This window comes from Amborella trichopoda, chromosome 7 (assembly GCF_054954075.1).
Source record: "Amborella trichopoda isolate Santa Cruz 75 chromosome 7, AtrichopodaSantaCruz75HAP2 v2.0, whole genome shotgun sequence".
Classification (NCBI taxonomy): domain Eukaryota; kingdom Viridiplantae; phylum Streptophyta; class Magnoliopsida; order Amborellales; family Amborellaceae; genus Amborella; species Amborella trichopoda.
Genome location: NC_142342.1, coordinates 37,203,789 through 37,223,500, shown reverse-complemented (window position 1 = coordinate 37,223,500; position 19,712 = coordinate 37,203,789). Strand labels below are relative to the sequence as shown.

The 19,712-nt window shown below is 33.4% G+C and overlaps 1 protein-coding gene across 1 annotated transcript; it reads right to left on the bottom strand.

Annotated features, from left to right (window-relative positions):
• Window positions 1–10,214: 10,214 nt before the first annotated feature.
• Window positions 10,215–11,602, bottom strand: ERF1 (ethylene response factor 1). The gene has a single exon (XM_006827417.4). It carries the CDS (start codon window positions 11,288–11,290, stop codon window positions 10,478–10,480), a length of 813 nt encoding a protein of 270 aa, XP_006827480.1. The 5' UTR covers window positions 11,291–11,602; the 3' UTR covers window positions 10,215–10,477.
• Between the last annotated feature and the right edge of the window lie 8,110 nt (window positions 11,603–19,712).

The window sequence follows — 19,712 nt, the reverse complement described above, 5'->3', positions numbered from 1 at the left end:
CTATTGCTTTGGCAACCTCTTGATCCGGATTGCCAGCCATTTAATTAGCTGACGCAAACATAGTCATATGTCTCATAACATTTAATATTTTTAAGTCTGATAAACCATCAATTGTCCAATTGACAATTGATCTGCCTGAATAGGAAACGGCCTGTTGTATAGCATCATCTTCTAATTGTACATCAACAGGTGTAGGTCTCTTATAGTATGATAAAGCTGTGATTGGTTTCCATGTTTTACCATATGCTATCCTACATTGGTTGAGGTATCCATAAAAGCAGATTCTCTATTGCGTAAAGTATCATCTATAATTGGTTCCTCTTCTTGAAGCATGAGAGTTTCATGCTCAGGATTCTTCAAGTTTCCTTTATCCGATGATTCTGAAATATTGGGTAGAGGTATCCAAATACTAGGTATTGGTGTAGGAATACTGAGTTTTGGAGAGGGAATTCCTTTGATATCTAATTGGGCTAATTTAGATATTAATTGATCCATGAGTGTTTTATTATCCTCGCTTAAATGAAATTTGGTTTTATTAAGTTCTGGGGGAGGTTTAAATAAAGCAGCTTTAGGAATATAAGGAGTTACTCCCTTAGGTTGAGGAGTGACCAATCTTTCTATTCGTTCAGCTTGTTTTCCTAAGGATTGCATATATAGGTTGGTATAATCATTTTGTTCCACAATATGAGGGATTAATTTATGTTTCTTTCCCATATCCTTGGGTACAACCTTATAAGGTGTTGCAATGATTTCATATAAGGATTGTGGTGGTTCTCCTTTTACCTGAGGAGTTTTTGCACCTTTCAGGATAATACTTTTCTCAGGTGGATGTGTACTGGAAGTACTAGTTCCATCTATGCTTATATATGTTTTTTCTTCTAATGTTTGAATATTAAATTGAGGAATTTGAATGTTATATTGAGCACAAATTTCTTGTAGCCAGATAAAGAATCATTTTGTTTCTCTTTCTTTTATCAGGAATTTATTGTATTTTTTTATGAAATAATTCTATTAATCTAAGTTGAAATGTTTTCATATACCATTCTCTAATACCTTGGTTTTCTGGGGCGAGATAATCCTGTTTGAGATATTCAATATCTACCTTTTTCTTCTTTTATTTTATTTTATATTCTAAATATCCTTCTATATTTATATCTTCTTCGACTTGTAACGTGAGTATTTGGAAATCTGTTATGTCAGGTTCATATGTATAAGTGGGTATTACTACATGATCAGCTGTTCGTTTTACTCCTTGTATTTGTAAGTCTGAAGAGATTGTAGGTATTGATGGAGAAGGAAGGATGATAACTTCTGAGGTTATATGACAATATTTTCTTGCTGGAACTAATGGCTTTCTGATCTTTTTTCTATGTATTTCTAAATCATCATGTGATTTATTATTTTGAAATTTTATTTCAATATTTCCATCCTGATATTCTATTACTTGGTTGGGAATATTATTCCTTGGTATTACTTTTGGTTGGTTTTCATTCTGGATTGACCATGTTTGTGGTAGAATAATATTTGACCAAGTAATAGTTTTGGGAATAATAGTATTAGATTTTTCTATATTGGTTTGAAATAAAATAGTTTGATCCTTCTTATCTGTTTGCATAATATTTGGACAAAGGGTATTCATAACTTTGTAATAGATACGGTATACGATAGCTACATATATATATATATATATATATATATATATATATATATATATATATATATATATATATATATATATATATATATATATATATATATATATATATATATATATATATATATATATATATATATATATATATATATAAGTCTTCTCAATGCTTAGAGGCGAAAAAGAATAGTGATTTCGCCTACCCTCATCACCGTTCAAAGTTCATCGCACAATCACGATTGTCCGATAGTATTTCATTTTTCTTTTTCTTTTTTTTACAAATCAGAGTAACTTGAAATTTTGGCCGTGTGTACATCTTAGTGAGACGCACCTAATAAAAATATAAAACAAATAATTCAAGAAAACTAAATTGACCAAAATACCCTCAAAAATTTTCGGCCATATTTTGGTCAATTCTTTTTATGTATAATAATATTTTTATATTTTTCGTAGATTCACCTATTTTTTATGAACACACATTCTAAATTTTAGTTCATTCTGATTTGTATAAAAAAAATGAAAAATAAAAAACTATTAGACAATTGTGATAGTGCGATAAACTTTTGACAATGATGTGGGTAGGCGAAATCACTGTTCATTTTCGCTGATAAAGATTAGAAAGACTTTTTCCTTTTATTTATATATATATATATATATATATATATATATATATATATATATATATATATATATATATATATATATATATATATATATATATATACAAAAATACCTTGTTGAAAATAGCAACATCGTACTTCTATCTTTACATGAGATGATTTCCACCTCGATGATTTTGTAAGGTAGCATGGAACTGTATTGACATTTCCCCAGTTAGATACAAAGTACGTATAAAACGAAAGTATCCATGTGAAAAATAATGGGTTATTTAACAGGGATTGTCCATGTTGTCCTTTATGCTCGTAACTTCCCTATCAAACGTTCCCCTTTTACTGTAAAAGCACACATTTGTAGTCCACATCATGAAGCCGGGAATATTGAACATAGATCTCTTATTGTTCCAAGGCTAATTTATCACACCATGCTTTTTCAAGCTGTTCTGTTTGCTCAACTAGAGAGAATCCCTATCACATCTATCCTTCAAGCAAACACTAGCATTTCATTTCTTGACAACACACTTTCTCACTCTAAGAATATGCTAAACTCTTCACTGAGATGGGGTTATTTCAGGTTCTCCCCATGGGCTCTCATGACTTCTAGAGAGAGCTTAAACTCCAAGGTGAACCTCAGGTGCAACAGTTTGGATTTTAATGGCACATATTTTAAAAGCAATATTTCGTATTTAGGAGGATGCTCCCGCATAGCACATGCACTCTGTTGGGTTTTAAACTTGTAAAGGCATGTTTGTTTCTTATGATAACATTTTTGTGAACACATTTTTACATGAAAGAACTCTCCCCTGTTTAAAGGTAACAACGAGTCAGGTGGCCTGGCCAGCCCGGCCCTAAAAAACTAGAGCCTCAGTCATAAAATGTGGCCCGAGGGCAGGTCAAGGGCCAAACAACCATGACGCGAGTGTAAGGGTGGGCTGGGCCTAGGATGAGGGCCCGCTGGGCCTTGATAGGGCTCGGGTTAGGGCTTGAGCCAAGGCCCTTTGGCCTGGTAAAGACACAACATGCACCGACCCTATGGGACTAGAGGCGGCCCGCGCCAGGCTTGACCCATTACCACTTCTACCGATGTAATTAGGTGTGAGAATGTTTTCATACCATTTAGTCCCAACACATTTTTTATATCAATTGACAGTTAGTTGATGTGAAATACTTTAATGCTTAATCATAAAAGGAAGCTTATTCAAGTAAAAATATTTTCAATGCAAACCAAACTTAGAATGCCCAAACTAACCCCTTGAGGCTACCGTCTGTTTGACAATAAAATAATTTAAATTATAACTATGGAAAGTCTTCAAATTTTCTATCATTGCAAAAATGACGATACAATGTTAATTTATAGTTATCAAATGGACTCTCTTTCACTCCCCAACTCTTCTCCCAATCCAATAGATACATTATCGATAAAATAACTAAAATCTTACTTAAAATGCCAATTAATTAAAGCTATATATATATATATATATATATATATATATATATATATATATATATATATATATATATATATATATATATATATATATATATATATATATATCGAAAAAAAAAGCTAAGATTAGCCTACTAGCTCATATGAACATATGAGCCCAACGGTCCAGATTGAATCTGGGTCGATTTGACGGTCACGACCTTATTTCGTGTTTGAATTTTAATTTTTTTATAAAATTTCAAGTGATTTGGATTTGTAGAAAAAAAATTAAAATTCAAATACTACCGGACATATGTGATCTTCAGATCGATCCAAATTCAATCTGGGCCGTTGGGCTCATATGTTCATATGAGCTAGTGGGCTAACTTCAATTTTTTCCATATATATATATATATATATATATATATATATAAGTCTTCCCAATGCTTATAGGTGAAAATGTATAGTGATTTCGCCTACCCTCATCACCGTTCAAAGTTCATCGCACAATCACGATTGTCCGATAGTATTTCATTTTTCTTTTTCTTTTTTTTACAAATCAGAGTAACTTGAAATTTTGGCCGTGTGTACATCTTAGTGAGACGCACCTAATAAAAATATAAAACAAATAATTCAAGAAAACTAAATTGACCAAAATACCCTAAAAAATTTTCGGCCATATTTTGGTCAATTCTTTTTATGTATAATAATATTTTTATATTTTTCGTAGATTCACCTATTTTTTATGAACACACATTCTAAATTTTAGTTCATTCTGATTTGTATAAAAAAAATGAAAAATAAAAAACTATTAGATAATTGTGATAGTGCGATAAACTTTTGACAATGATGTGGGTAGGCGAAATTACTGTTCATTTTAGCTGATAAGGATTAGAAAGACTTTTCCCTTTTATATATATATATATATAAAAGTACCTTGTTGAAAATAGCAACATCGTACTTCTATCTTTACATGAGATGATTTCCACCTCGATGATTTTGTAAGGTAGCATGGAACTTTATTGACATTTCCCCAGTTAGATACAAAGTACGTATAAAACGAAAGTATCCATGTGAAAAATAATGGGTTATTTAACAGGGATTGTCCATGTTGTCCTTTATGCTCGTAACTTCCCTATCAAACGTTTCCCTTTTACTGTAAAAGCACACATTTGTAGTCCACATCATGAAGCCGGGAATATTGAACATAGATCTCTTATTGTTCCAAGGCTAATTTATCACACCATGCTTTTTCAAGCTGTTCTGTTTGCTCAACTAGAGAGAATCCCTATCACATCTATCCTTCAAGCAAACACTAGCATTTCATTTCTTGACAGCACACTTTCTCACTCTAAGAATATGCTAAACTCTTCACTGAGATGGGGTTATTTCAGGTTCTCCCCATGGGCTCTCATGACTTCTAGAGAGAGCTTAAACTCCAAGGTGAACCTCAGGTGCAACAGTTTGGATTTTAATGGCACGTATTTTAAAAGCAATATTTCGTATTTAGGAGGATGCTCCCGCATAGCACATGCACTCTCTTGGGTTTTAAACTTGTAAAGGCATGTTTGTTTCTTATGATAACATTTTTGTGAACACATTTTTACATGAAAGAACTCTCCCCTGTTTAAAGGTAACAATGAGTCTGGTGGCCTGGCCAGCCCGGCCCTAAAAAACTAGGGCCTCAATCATAAAATGTGGCCCAAGGGCAGGTCAAGGGCCAAACAACCATGACCCGAGTGTAAGGGTGCGCTGGGCCTAGGTTGAGGGCCCGCTGGGCCTTGATAGGGCTCGGGTTAGGGCTTGAGCCAAGGCCCTTTGGCTTGGTAAAGACACAACATGCACCGACCCTATGGGACTAGAGGCGGCCCGCGCCAGGCTTGACCCATTACCACTTCTACCGATGTAATTAGGTGTGAGAATGTTTTCATACCATTTAGTCCCAACACATTTTTTGCATCAATTGACAGTTAGTTGATGTGAAATACTTTAATGCTTAATCATACAAGGAAGCTTATTCAAGTAAAAATATTTTCAATGCAAACCAAACTTCGAATGCCCAAAATAACCCCTTGAGGCTACCGTCTGTTTGACAATAAAATACTTTAAATTATAACTATGGAAAGTCTTCAAATTTTCTATCATTGCAAAAATGACGATACAATGTTAATTTATAGTTATCAAATGGACTCTCTTTCACTCCCCAACTCTTCTCCCAATCCAATAGATACATTATCGATAAAATAACTAAAATCTTACTTAAAATGCCAATTAATTAAAGCTATATATATATATATATATATATATATATATATATATATATGGAAAAAAAAAGCTAAGATTAGCCTACTAGCTCATATGAACATATGAGCCCAACGGTCCAGATTGAATCTGGGTCGATTTGACGGTCACGACCTCATTTCGTGTTTGAATTTTAATTTTTTTATAAAATTTCAAGTGATTTGGATTTGTAGAAAAAAAATTAAAATTCAAATACTACCGGACATATGTGATCTTCAGATCAATCCAAATTCAATCTGGGCCGTTGGGCTCATATGTTCATATGAGCTAGTGGGCTAACTTCAATTTTTTCCATATATATATATATATATATATATATATATATATATATATATATATATATATATATATATATATATATATATATATATATATGAAATATACTACAAAATGCATATAAGCGAAAATGAACAGTGATTTTGCCTAGCCTCATTACCATCCAAACTTTATCGTACAGTCACAGTTGTCTGGCAGTATTTTAATTATTACTTTTTTACTAATCGGAATAATATGAAATTTGGAGCATGTATACATCTTAGTGAGATGCACCTGATAAAAATATAAAAAATAATTCAAGAAATATAAATTAATCAAAATACCCCTGTAAATTTTTTGGGGTATTGTGGTCAATTTATATTTTACGAATTATTTGTTTCATATTTTTATTAGGTGCATCTCACTAAGATGTACACACGTTCCAAATTTCAAGTAATTTTGATTTGTAAAAAAAAAAAAGTAAATTGAAACACTATCGGACAACTGTGATTGCTCTATGAAGTTTGGATGGTGATAAGGGTAGGCGAAATCACTGTTCATTTTCGCCTACAGGTGTTGGGAAGAGTTATATATATATATATATATATATATATATATATATATATATATATATATATGGGAAAGTTTTCTATGTTCCCCCTACAACATAGAAGTTATATGTTCTCCCTACCATCTAGCCGTCCATTTTTTATCAATATAAAATGTAATAACAAATCCGCAAATTACCCTTACTAGGGTTAGCTCCATCTTAAAACTTTTGGGATTATGTATCATGAGACCATATATTTTTTGCGTAAGGAGGTTGCCATTATCCTTAGCCATCGGATGTGAAATTTAACGGCTCAATGAGTGTGGCACAGTTTGAGAAATTATACGCACATTCCCAGCTACCTAGTTTTAGGTATGCCGGCTTATAATGATTTTGACTTACTTATCGCTTGTGTACATTTCCAAAACTTTTCAAATAAAGCAACTCCAGACTTTAACATTGAGTTATGTTTACAATTCCATATTGACCTCTATTCCCACCATCCAAAATTATTTTAAGTAATATCTTCATGCTTTCAGGGAAATTTCCTAACAAAATAACTGATTGGAAGATATTGATAAATTAGATGCTATCCTAACTAAAGGTTGCTTGCATTCATCTAGATCTCTCATCAAGGAAAAAGTGATGTGGTGCAATGGGGGGCATATTAGGGGTTTCACACAAGAGGAATGACCCAATTGCACTAATTCCATTCCTATAGCTTTATCGAAAAGGTTTATATAGAGCCGACTCTCTAAACAATCAAATTGGAGTCTATCTCAAAAATTTCATTAGAAGAGGTTGTTTCGATGCCCAAATATCTTCAAATTGATCATCTTTACATCATGATGCATGGACATAAGAAAAAAAAAATGAATTTCAAGTTTCGAAAATAGTGCATCATGTAAAGCATTCTTGGATCGTCAGTTTTCAATATTTTCAAGTTTTCATAGATATGCTTGATATACATTATTTTTTAAACTTTAAATTTATAATTAAACATAAAAATATATTTTAAGGCTATCACAAAGATTTTCAACAGTAAAACCACATTTATCGTCAATATTTAATGGTGTGTTTTACTTTGATTGTTTAGAGCCTAATTTTATTCATCTTCTTAAAGGTTTAAAGCTTGGGCATATATATAGCGAGGGTGAGTGTGGGGGTTTGATTCCGAGTTTAATTATGACAGTGAGAGAGAAGCATTTATTCCTAGGTATAATATTACAATGATAGTTACTTGGAACCGGAGCAAGAATGGCTCAAAGATTGGGAATGGGATGGTCGGATGGACATGGGCAGGTAGTCTAAGATTAAGATTTGTATTATGTATCTAGCCTCGATCTAGATCCCATATATACGAAGGATCGTAATCCCAATATTTATAGTATCTAGATCCCATTTTGCAAGGGCCGTCTTTTCCCCTTCCCATAGGATTGGGATCCCAAATAACTAGGACCGCGATCCATATAAATTGGGGTTCTCAATCCTTGAATATAAAGGATCGTAATCTTGATGCTCATAAAAACTAGATTCCATTGCGCGAAAGGGCGTCTTTCCCACTTCTCATAGGATTGGGATCCCAAATAACCAAGATCGCGATCCATATAAATGGAGTCCTCAATCCATGAATATAAAGTATCGCAATCTTAATGCTCACAAAAACTAGATGCCATTATGCTACCGACAGGGTTTTATCTTTCCATTGGCTTAAATCCTTTAATTAATTTAATTCTTAATATGGTTTACACATTTTACAACCCTAGACTAACACTCTATAGTCTACAATTTATTCATAGCAATCTAAAAATTCTAATTCTTAATGTTTGGTATTACTACATGATATAGATAGAGATCTACAAATATAGGGATCAAGATCCCTAAATGGATCAAGATCCATAAAAATAGAGGGATTGAGCGTATTCATTAGGCAGATCCAGATCCATACAATAAGGGATTGAGATTCCTAGCGAAAAGGTCAAGCTCCATCTTAAAAAAAGCTATGTCCTCGATTATGCTTAGACATGAAAGAGAGAGAGAGATGGAGATGAATGAATTTGTGTAGCCAAAAGAGAGAGAAAGTGAGAGGTTTTTTATATAAAGAACAATCATCCTAGTACTTTCCACTATGGGACTACAAACACTCCATTAATACTTGTCTATTGTACACCTCCATAAGCAGCAGGGAGATCTAGAGAGAGGGGGCCAACAGGAGATGGTTTTTATCTTAAATTTGGGCCCCAAGAATCAAGTTGTGGATCACTAAAGGGCCCATATTTGCGTCCCAAATCTCCACTCAATGGGCTCCAAATGCGTAGGCCCACATAAAGATATGACCTACCCATAGTGCTCCTCATATTCATCCAAACATGCTTCCCTCATCTATTTTGAATTTTTCCATTAATTACCAACAGCCTATCATCTTGGACCCATTCTCTCTCTCTCTCTCTCTAAACACACACTCTCTCTCTCTTCCTTTGATGATTGCAAATGAAGCAAAGGCAAGTTGGATGAAAGAAACTATTTAAATAATTTTTGGGTAAGTAAACTATTTAAACTCTAAACACACACTCTCTCTCTCTTCCTTTGATGATTGCAAATGAAGCAAAGGCAAGTTGGATGAAAGAAACTATTTAAATAATTTTTGGGTAAGTAAACTATTTAAATAAGGATGTGGTTTTTTATAAGGTTGCAACCATAAACAATCCAATATAGGCGTATCTTTAAATTTTATTATAATATATAATTTTGGTATAAAAAAGTATTAAGATTATCTGAAAATTTATTTTTTTATCTAATTATAAAATTTTTAAACTCCAAAAAAAAGTTAAAATCAAGTAGATCTTTAAACATATGAAAATCTTGAAAATAGACGGTCTAGATAATGTGTCGCAAGATGCGCTATTTCTGAGACTCAAAATCTCTTTTTTTTTTCAATATTCATACATCTTGATGTCTATATGATTAACTAGAAGGTTTTTCAACATTAAAACAACCTTTTTCGAGGGATTTTTGAGTTGCGTCTTTAATTCTACAATTTACAGTTGCAATCTTATATAAATTTTTTCCTTTAAATAATTGGTGAAGGCAAATCAAGGTTTATGCTCCCAAATCACCATATTGCTTGATCAAAGTGAAGGGTGGCGCAGCAATCTTGAACCAAGGAGAATCCAATAAGTGGATAACTGAGCATATGGTCAATAAAGATAACTCATGTAGCTTATCACAAAAGATCATGATGAGAGAGAAACCAAATCAAAAACTTGGGTTCCTTTTTTTTATTTCTAAACATGAAGATCTTCCCTTTACTTTTTGTTTTCTCCAACAAATTCATGTGATTCAACTTCACTAAAATCCTAGTGAAGAGAATATACAATTAAACAGCTGCAACTTAGTGTTTGTAAAAGAGAGAGAGAAAGGCAAGACTTTAAAATTTTCCCTTCCAACAGTTTTCACCTATACAAACATAAAGCACATTTTGTGCCAAAGCTTTAAACAAAAGAAAAAGGAGAAAAGATACATAGAAACAAAAAAAATTAAAGTCATTGGACTCATACCAACACAGAACTGCAATGTGAACAAAAAAAAAAGGACATGCAGGTTCCCTCTGAGGCAAAACTCAAGCTTCACTCAAAATTACAGACTAAAACCAAAATGAACAAAAGAATATAGGGACTTCACATTTGGCCTACCCTCTCTGAGGAACTGAGGAGCTCCTCCAAGTAGTCCACCCCAAGATCCTCCAACTCCATTACATTCTCCACCATACTCTCTCTCATCACTTTCTCTCTCTTAAACTCTTTGTTCTTCTTTGATTTTGACCTCTTCCTTATCGAGTGTTTTTGCTTGAGAGCGACCACCGGCGAGCAACTCGCCTCATATTTCATCCCCCTTAGAGAATCTCTCACTCTCTCGACGGGGAAATTAAGAATTGCCATGGCTCCCCTCATCGAGAAGGCGGCTTGGTCATAGGCCAAGGCCGCCGCCTCTGCACTGTCGAAAGTTCCCAGCCAAACCCTGATTCCATGCCTCGTCGAGTCCCGAATCTCAGCCGCATACTTCCCCCAGGGCCTGCGCCTCACCCCACGGTAGCATTTCTCTCTCAATTGCTCACCCCCCAAATGGTTTTCTCTCCCATTACCTTTCAATTGTGTCTCTTTCTCAACAACTTCCCCTGGGCTTTCTCTTCCTTCCCCTTGCCTCTTGGCAGGCCTAATCTCCACCTCGTCATCGTCTTCATCTTTGATTTTATCAGGAGCTGCCTGCTCGGTGAAATTGACGCTAGAATCCGCGAGCAGCTCGCAGAGGAGCATCTCCCCCGAATCGTTTTCGTCGAATGGAAGGAAATCGTCCTTGATTTGGGTTTCTTCCCAAGAGCAAGATGAAACAGGAGAACCAGATGAGGACTCGGATGGTGAGCCAAAACCGTCATTAGTTATGAAGAACCCATGGTGGAAAATTGGGTTTTGGTTCTGCGTAGAGGAATTCATGCTGGATTTACAGAGAGAGAGAGAGAGAGAGAGAGAGAGAGGGACAAAGAGGGTGGGGGAGAGGGAAAAGGAGGGAAGGTCTCCTCCTGCAAAACCCAAGGTTTGAAAGTCCAGATTGGTTTGAAAAAAAAGGGCCCCCCAGTGCTTAAATACCTGAAATTAAGGCAGTTTTCCCTTTCAAATCAATTTGAAGGATAACAATGTTAACAACCAACCTGAATAAATAAATAACTATAAAAACAAGAATGTTACACACACTCAAAAGCAAGAACTTATCACATAGAGAGAGAGAAGAGTAAGAGGGAGAAAGGAGTGGCTGGTAAAAGGAACAAAGAAAGTTAATTTTAAATGAGTGCGCAAGGGGAGGACCAATTGAAATAGGCACGTGAGTCAATGACGCAGGGCGGCCGGGTCACGCCATGATCCGCTTGCGTACTTGGTCGTCAGTTTGTGACACAAGCCCTAGTAGCCTGCCATGCTGGCACGCCGCCTCCCTGCCACGTACACAATCTGTGAGGGCACTGCTCGCCTACTACCTGGCTTCGGCTCGGCTCGCACTTTGAAAAGTAAACGATGTAATATGATGAGAAGTTTAAATGCGCTTCTTAATTTAAATTTTTTAAAAATAAATTATCTAAACGAATTAAAATGTACGACCTACAATTAAATTATAAAATATTTTATTTGCAATTTTTAAAGATTATGTTTATTTTTTTTTTGAGATTGTATATTGGGAGACTATTTAACCTTAATAAGAGGTCGCAATCATTCTTAAATCTTAGATGTCGAATTGGAAAACTTCTACTGTAAAGTTCGAGTTTTTTTTTAAAAAAAAAAAAGTTTGAGTCAAAACAATAGAACATTTATAACCAACCCATATAAAATCTAAAAGATAAAAATGAGTATGGCCTCTTTGTAGTAAAAGTAAATGATCCCTTCACATACTTTCTCGTTTTTTCACATACATGATGGTACCCGTCAAGATCATCAACTAATATTTAGAAACTCACCTCGGGCACTAACTCGAGGCGAGTTATTGTACACGCCTGAGTACTGCACACAAGTAAAAGCTATAGCAAAGCTTTTAAAAACAAAACATAAAAATTGAGTAATAATTAAATAAAGCCAAAGGCAACTTTGAAAGTCCAATAAGCTTAAAAATTTATGAAAAATGGATTTAAAAACAACTGATTTATAATTGGAGAAGGTTTAAAAAAGAATCTACATATATATAAAATGAGTACTATGGCAAAAAAAAAAAAAAAAAAGGTGCAGTTTGTATGGAGCCTAGGCTCTAAACAATCAAATTAGAACCTACCTTCAAATAGTATCAAGAAATGTGGTTTCAATAATGAAAATCTTTGTGATAGCCTTAAAATACATTTTTATTTTTATTTATAAAGTTTAAAGCTTCAAAAATAATGTAAATCGAGAGATCTATGAAAAGTTGAAAATCTTGAAAATTGAATGTATAAAAATGTTACAAAATACACTATTTTCAAAACTTGAAATCCATTTTTTTCTAATGCCCATGCATCTTGATGCCGAGATGATCAATTTGAGGATATTTGGACATCAAAACATCTTCTAGTGAAATTTTTGAAGTAGGCTCTAATTTGATTGTTTAGAGCCTCAGTTCTATATAACCTTTTCCAAAAAATATACCAATCCCCCCAAAACATCCAAATTATATATAAAAATAGTATATCACAATCCCATTTTTCACTATTTTACAGTTTTTTTAATTCTTTTTATACACCCCGAGTTGTGCTTATAACTCGGGCCACGCCACCTCACTCTCGGTAAGGGGCCTTCTCCACTAACTTACCGAAAAAGAAAAAGAAAAAAATCCACATCATTCTGAATGACTCGGTTAAGTCCCATAACATTGCTCTTAACCTTTGAAATCTAAGTCTAAATCCATCTCTGATATGGATTTTTGTTTATAGAAAATTGTATCACCCAAACCCAATTCAAAATTATGAAGTAAACCAGATCCGAAACCTTAAGGCTAAGAAAAAGTATAATATGACAAATACGACTGCTGAGTTATTTATGGAAAATAAGGGTTTAAAGAAGTAATAATTAGAGAAAATGAAATAGGTGGATATAAAAAAAAGGAAAAAGTTTATAAAAGGTTGCAACCCTAAAATATAGAATTATATATCCTCCTTAAAAATCCAGCGGAAAATTTTGTTTTAATGTTGAAAAACCCTCTAATTGATCATCTCGACATCGAGATGTATAAATATGAAAAAGAAAAAAAAAAAAAAGATTTTGAGTCCCAAAAATAGTACATCTTAAAACACATTATCTAGATAGTCCATTTTCAACATTTCATAAATTTATAGATCTACTTGATTTTAACCATTTTTTTAGTTTAAAATTTATAATTAGATATGAAAATAGATTTTAAGATAATCCTAATGCTTTTTTACACCAACATTACATATTATGCTAAAATTTGGAGGTGCGGCTTAATTGGATTGTTTAAGGTTGAAACCTTGTAAAAACCACATCCATACAAAAAACCCCAAATTTTAATGGAGAGACTAAAGTTACTTAATATATTTAATAAAAGTATAATTATTTACTTTGGTAGTAGGAGGTCACAATCACTCTTGTCTGTCATATTTCAAAACTAGTGGCTATAAGAGTGTCATTGACTTGATTCAAAGTCCCAAAAAAAAAAAAATACACCTCAAGCCATCCAACTTGACATCTAATTAATAAGAATAGGTTTGAGCTCCTCGTAACAACAAAAATAAATGGTCTCAGTATACATCCCCGTATATTTATAAATTCCCAAGGTGTGTTTGTCTTGATAAGATCCAGACAAGAAAACCCCGTCTTTGAAAGCATCAACTACCATGCACGTAGGATAAATTTTTTGTTTTTTATTGTTTTTAGTCTCCTCCCTTTTTCGTTTTGCCTTCTTTCGCGTATTACTTTCAAGATTTTGGTAGGCAACCATTTGATCAGCATTAGAAAGTCCAATCCGAAGATGCTCGAATATTTGCCGATAATGATAATCTTGTCATTTTATCATTGCTTAATTCCTTGGTTAATTGAATTAACTAAGTAATAGATTTAACCTGATTCATAGTAACATCAAATCTGACTACGTGATGTCTTTCATTCATCAGCTGCAGATTTGTGCATTAGGTGACCTTGACTAAATCCTTGGGTAGTGTATCACTGATAAATTAAATCTAAATGGGCTTATGTTAAGCATACCCTGACAGAGGAAAAATTAAAAATTAGCAAACAGAAGAAGATGAGGGTGAGGAGATGTGCAAATATTTATGTTGTTATTTTATTCCAAATTTCATTAGTTACTCTATAAAAATTGGTTCCAGTGTAATGCTTTTATTTCCATATCTTTTTATTAATACCTCAAACTTAGTTATAAGCCTACACGGGAAAAGTGATTACTAGGAATTCAATTTAAAGAAGAAAAACTCACTCTTGTTTCATACCTATTAACAAAATTTAGTGCATTAGAGAACTATGCTTGATTCACCCATAAAATAATTTTGTTTCAATAAAGCGCAATTAAATTTTAGGATTTTATAATAGAGCAATGATCCAATGCAACGGTTGTATCATAGTATAACGCAACGACACTTCTAGAAAACCATGTTTGTGGTATTTGCATGACCCCAAATTTTGCACGTACACTCTCTTCATCTCAATAATCAAACTCCCAAAAAAAAAAAAGTTCAATTTGAACCCGATATGGTCAAAATGAGTCCCATCTAAAAACTAATCTAGACCATTCATTTTGTAAATTTCAAGTTCTTAGCCTTTATGAACTCAAAATCATTTTTTTCTTTTTTAACATTGTTCATCTAATGATAATAAAGCCATCTAAAAAAATTGGAAATGAAAAAATCCTTCTGAGGCCTAAATCTAAGCATCTCACCAAAATAAATAGTCTATGTTAATTGGGCTAAAGAAATACTTTCTAGGTTGTGTTTTCAATTTTTTCTTTTTTGTAAATGTTCAATAGAATAAAAAGAGTGTATATTTCAAATTTTGGATCAAACAAATGGCCATAAGATAGTTTAAGGTTGTTGCATCATACTACTATACAATGGTTCATTTCTTATTGGTGCAAGGAGGTTACAATCACCTTCAGTCATTGGATGTAAAATCTAATAGATTTGAGTATGCCACAATGTTTGATAAATTTTACTTCGTATTTTGTGCTCAATCAATGACACATCCTTAATGACCCATTTGCACATCTAACGTGATTAATGATTGTGACATTTTTGTATCAAAAGTAAAGAGTCTTATTGTATTCATTTCCTTATTTGTTTTGTTGGGCCACTTCTACGCATGGGATATATGTTTAATTTACTCAATATTTTTTGACACTACTTTTATTTTATAATGTAGTAACTATTTGTCTAAGGGTATTTTAAGTAATTAGTCAATGGTGAAGTATAAATTTTTAATAGAAATTTTTTTTTTTATTAATTATAATGGACAATAACATTTACGGCATGATGTGTGACATCATCCACGTAGAGCATTAATTGTTTTTTAACCATTATAGAAATATTTATTTTACCTCTCATAATGACTAAAAATGCTTTTATTTAAAAAATATTGTAGTACAAATCAAGAATATCTAGGTGTCCAAAAATATCGAACACTTTAGAGGGCTAGCGTATCAAAACCCAAGTTAGTGATCTAGGTCAAAGCATGTGATTCCTCCAAAAATAAAATCTCTATGGTGGAACAGTATGGTCAGTCGTGAAATCCCAATCACTACATGGTCTCCGAAGTTTAACGGAAATTAAGGGAAAGCCACACGTCGAAACTTCTCTCCAAAATGTGGCTTCAGGTCTCATGGTTTCTAAATTAATCTATTTGCCAGTGACACGTGGGTTTTGAAAAAAATAGGTTTTAAGTTTTATGATAGAATGCCTTGTAACAAATTATCTGGATCGAACGATGTTGATGATTCTCAAGTATGCACATTTTTTTTTGCAGCTTCAACAATTAAAACAAGAATAAATTTTTAGGATATCACATAAGATACCCAATGTGGAAACTACATTTTATGGTGGGTTTTCAAAGTGCTGCTTCATTTTTTGCCGTGAAGCCTAAGCCTTATTCTAGTAACACACCTAATTAAGGGTTGGCAATAGGTGGGGCCTGGGCCAGGCCGGCCTTGGCCCTACTCCAACCCTAGTCTCTACAGGGGCACAACCCCATCCCCTTGCCCTTGCCTGACCCTAGCTCTGTCAGGCCGGGCCCAACCAAATATAATATAAGAAAAATAATAAAGAGAAAAAGGGATTGCCCATGCCGAACTAGGCCCGCAGCGCGTCCCAACTGTTGGGCCGTGGTAGCCTTGCCCTTGGGCCACATTTTGTGGCCTAGGCCTTTTACTTTTAGGACCGGGCTAAATCAGGCCAGCGGGGCCATTGCCACTTCTATGTTTAATATTGTGAAACACTAGGAATGCCTAACCCACCACAAACGGACGTACCTAGTGTTAATGTTGCCCCAAAACAAAAATATGTCAATTATTTTCGAAGGATTTCTCAAAGGATCCGGTTTCTATGCGGTCAAATCCGCATATATAGAAATGCAGGTCTATTAATAAATCTATTTTTGAGATTGATTTTTTGACTTAATTTTGAAAGACATATAATCTCTAACATAGATATCATGAATATGAAAAAATAAGTATATTTTAAAAACTAAAAATAATAATTCTAGTAAAAAAATATTTAGAGCATTAGTTTCCATTATTATTAGACGGAACACCTATTTGCATCATCTTTTGGATGCTTTACACTTTTTGGTTTCGACCGCGGTCCAGCCCATGAAACAATTTTACTTGCTCAAAATCGTACAAATTTTAGAGGGCGCTGGTAAGGTAGTCCAGCGTAATCCCCCAACATGGTCTCAAAATAAAAAAAAGGTCGGATTTCATAAAAAAATTCACTGTAATCTTTTATTGGTAATCTTTTTATTCACCTTTAAATAATTTTTAAACAATGTATTTGATCCATTTAAACCATGGATCTGATGGTCCCAGCACAGTGAATGTTTATGGGGATTTACTTTGGTGCGTTTTGTGAGCTCCAAATCATTTTGTTTTTTGTTTACTAGGAAAGGATAAAAAAAGAGAAATGTTTCTTTGTGTCCCCAACAATATTTGACCCCATGTTTTAGTCGTTCGATATATGGTTCCACTTCATAGTTATTCGATCTGAATAGAACGGCTACGATTGTTTATACTACAATGAAACGTCAACCACTTTTTTATTTTTTATTTATTCTACAAAACATTTTTATATGAAATTTCGAACGTTCCATCATAATCTTAGGGCAAACTTGAAAAAAAAATAGAAAGCAAATATTTTATATAAAAATAAATGACAAAAATGCCACATGCCATTTTTAGAGGTAATATGATCATAAGAGAAAAAAAATTATTATTTTTATTATATGTGCCCCTGTAAGATCTAGGCATGCCCCAAATTTTGTTTCAAAATTATTTGTAAAATAAAAAATAAAACACTATGAGCCATCTAATCTAGATCCAACGGTTAAATGGTAGCTTGTGATATTATGACTCAAGCCTCTTAGTCATTTTCTCATATCTGATGGAAAAATCCCCCTAATTTTATGTTTTGAGTGCCGGAATTCTTGTTGACGGTAGTCCCCCAGGAGCACAAAATCTCTCCTGAATTTTGGATACCAAACCTTTACTCTCCCCCGAAATCTCGTGACCAAGCGAATAATTCGACGAAATTTCAGTGAAATTTTCCAAGGAGCTTAAAAAGAGCCGGCTGGCTCTCCAGAGCCGAGCCCATAAAAAAGTTGGGGACACGAATCACGTGACCACCAGCGCCGTTATTGGATGCACGTGTCATATGGACACGTGTGCGATTGACATGGCTCCAACGTGGCATATTGGGGGGACTTGACCTTGGTTCCTTGAATCTAGGGTTAGGCGAATCGTGACAGTAACAGATGCACAGAATGTAACCAGCCTTTTTCACCATCTGTTTTTCGTGGGGCCCTTGAAGTGGGACACACCATTCTACGGCGACGGTTAAAATTTTAACGGTGGTCAGTTAGCCGGGAAACTAGTTTTCCGGTTAATTGGATTGGCTCTTGGTCAAAGGAAGGAGCCCTTTGATTTACTTAAGCAAATTATTTCTTGCTTGTACAATAAATCTATTCTCATAGTATATGTAGGATCCACTTGGATTTTTTTGTTTTATTTTACATATATTCCACATTTTTTTCCACTAAGAGTTGTTTGAAGTTTGAACGATAAAATATCAATGACCAAGAAAAAAAACATCATAATATAATACTTATGACATCATTAAACAGTACTATTAGTTTGTTTGTTTTAGAAGTGCGAAAATAAGGGTGATAGTGATGGTCCACAGCTTTGTTTCTCCTTCTTTTTCCTTTTTTCTTTTTCTTTTTTCTTTTTAATTAAGTTGGACCACGTTTTCAATTGAATTGAACTAAACATTTACCCCAAAAAAAATAAAAATTAAACTGATCCTAATGAAGGTGGAAATTTTTCGCTTTTTAATTTATATCTAATAGTAAGTATTATCACTGTTTTAAAATTGAAAATTTTGGCATATAAATAAATAAATAAATAAATATATATATATATATATATATATATATATATATATATATATATATATATATATATATAAGAAAAGATGGCATTAACTCACTAGCTCATATGAATATATGAGCCCAACGGCTCAGATTGCATCTGAGCCGATCTGACGATCACAGATGTCCGATAGTGTTTGAATTTTTGTTTTTTTTCGATAAATCTAAATCACTTGAAATTTTAGGTGTGTGTTCATAAAAAATAAGTGAATCTTTAAAAAATATCAAAAAAATATTTACATGAACAAATTGACCAAAATACCCCCTGAAAAGTTTTGGAGGGTATTTTGGTCATTTTATTTCACGAATACTTTTTTTTATACTTTTATTAGGTGCGTTTTGATGAGAAGAACGCACATCTAAAATTTTGAGTGGTTTAGATTTGTAGAAAAAAAAAATTCAAATACTACTAGACATCTATGATCGGCCCATATTCAATCTGAACCATTGGGCTCATATGTTCATATGAGCTAGTGGGCTAATATCATCTTTTCCCTATATATATATATATATATATATTGAGAACTTTAATGAGATTTCAAAAAACATTGGCAAGCATTTGATGAAACTCCAATATGCATGTTCCACTTATTTCACAAACACCATATTCGGGGTTGAGGTTGAATAAAATTTCAAATTTCAAATTTAGGACTGGCTTAAGCCTTGGTGGTCAGCATGGCAAAATGTAACGACATTATGTTTAGAGTTCCATTTCAAACACGAGGTCTAAAGTTAACATAAAACA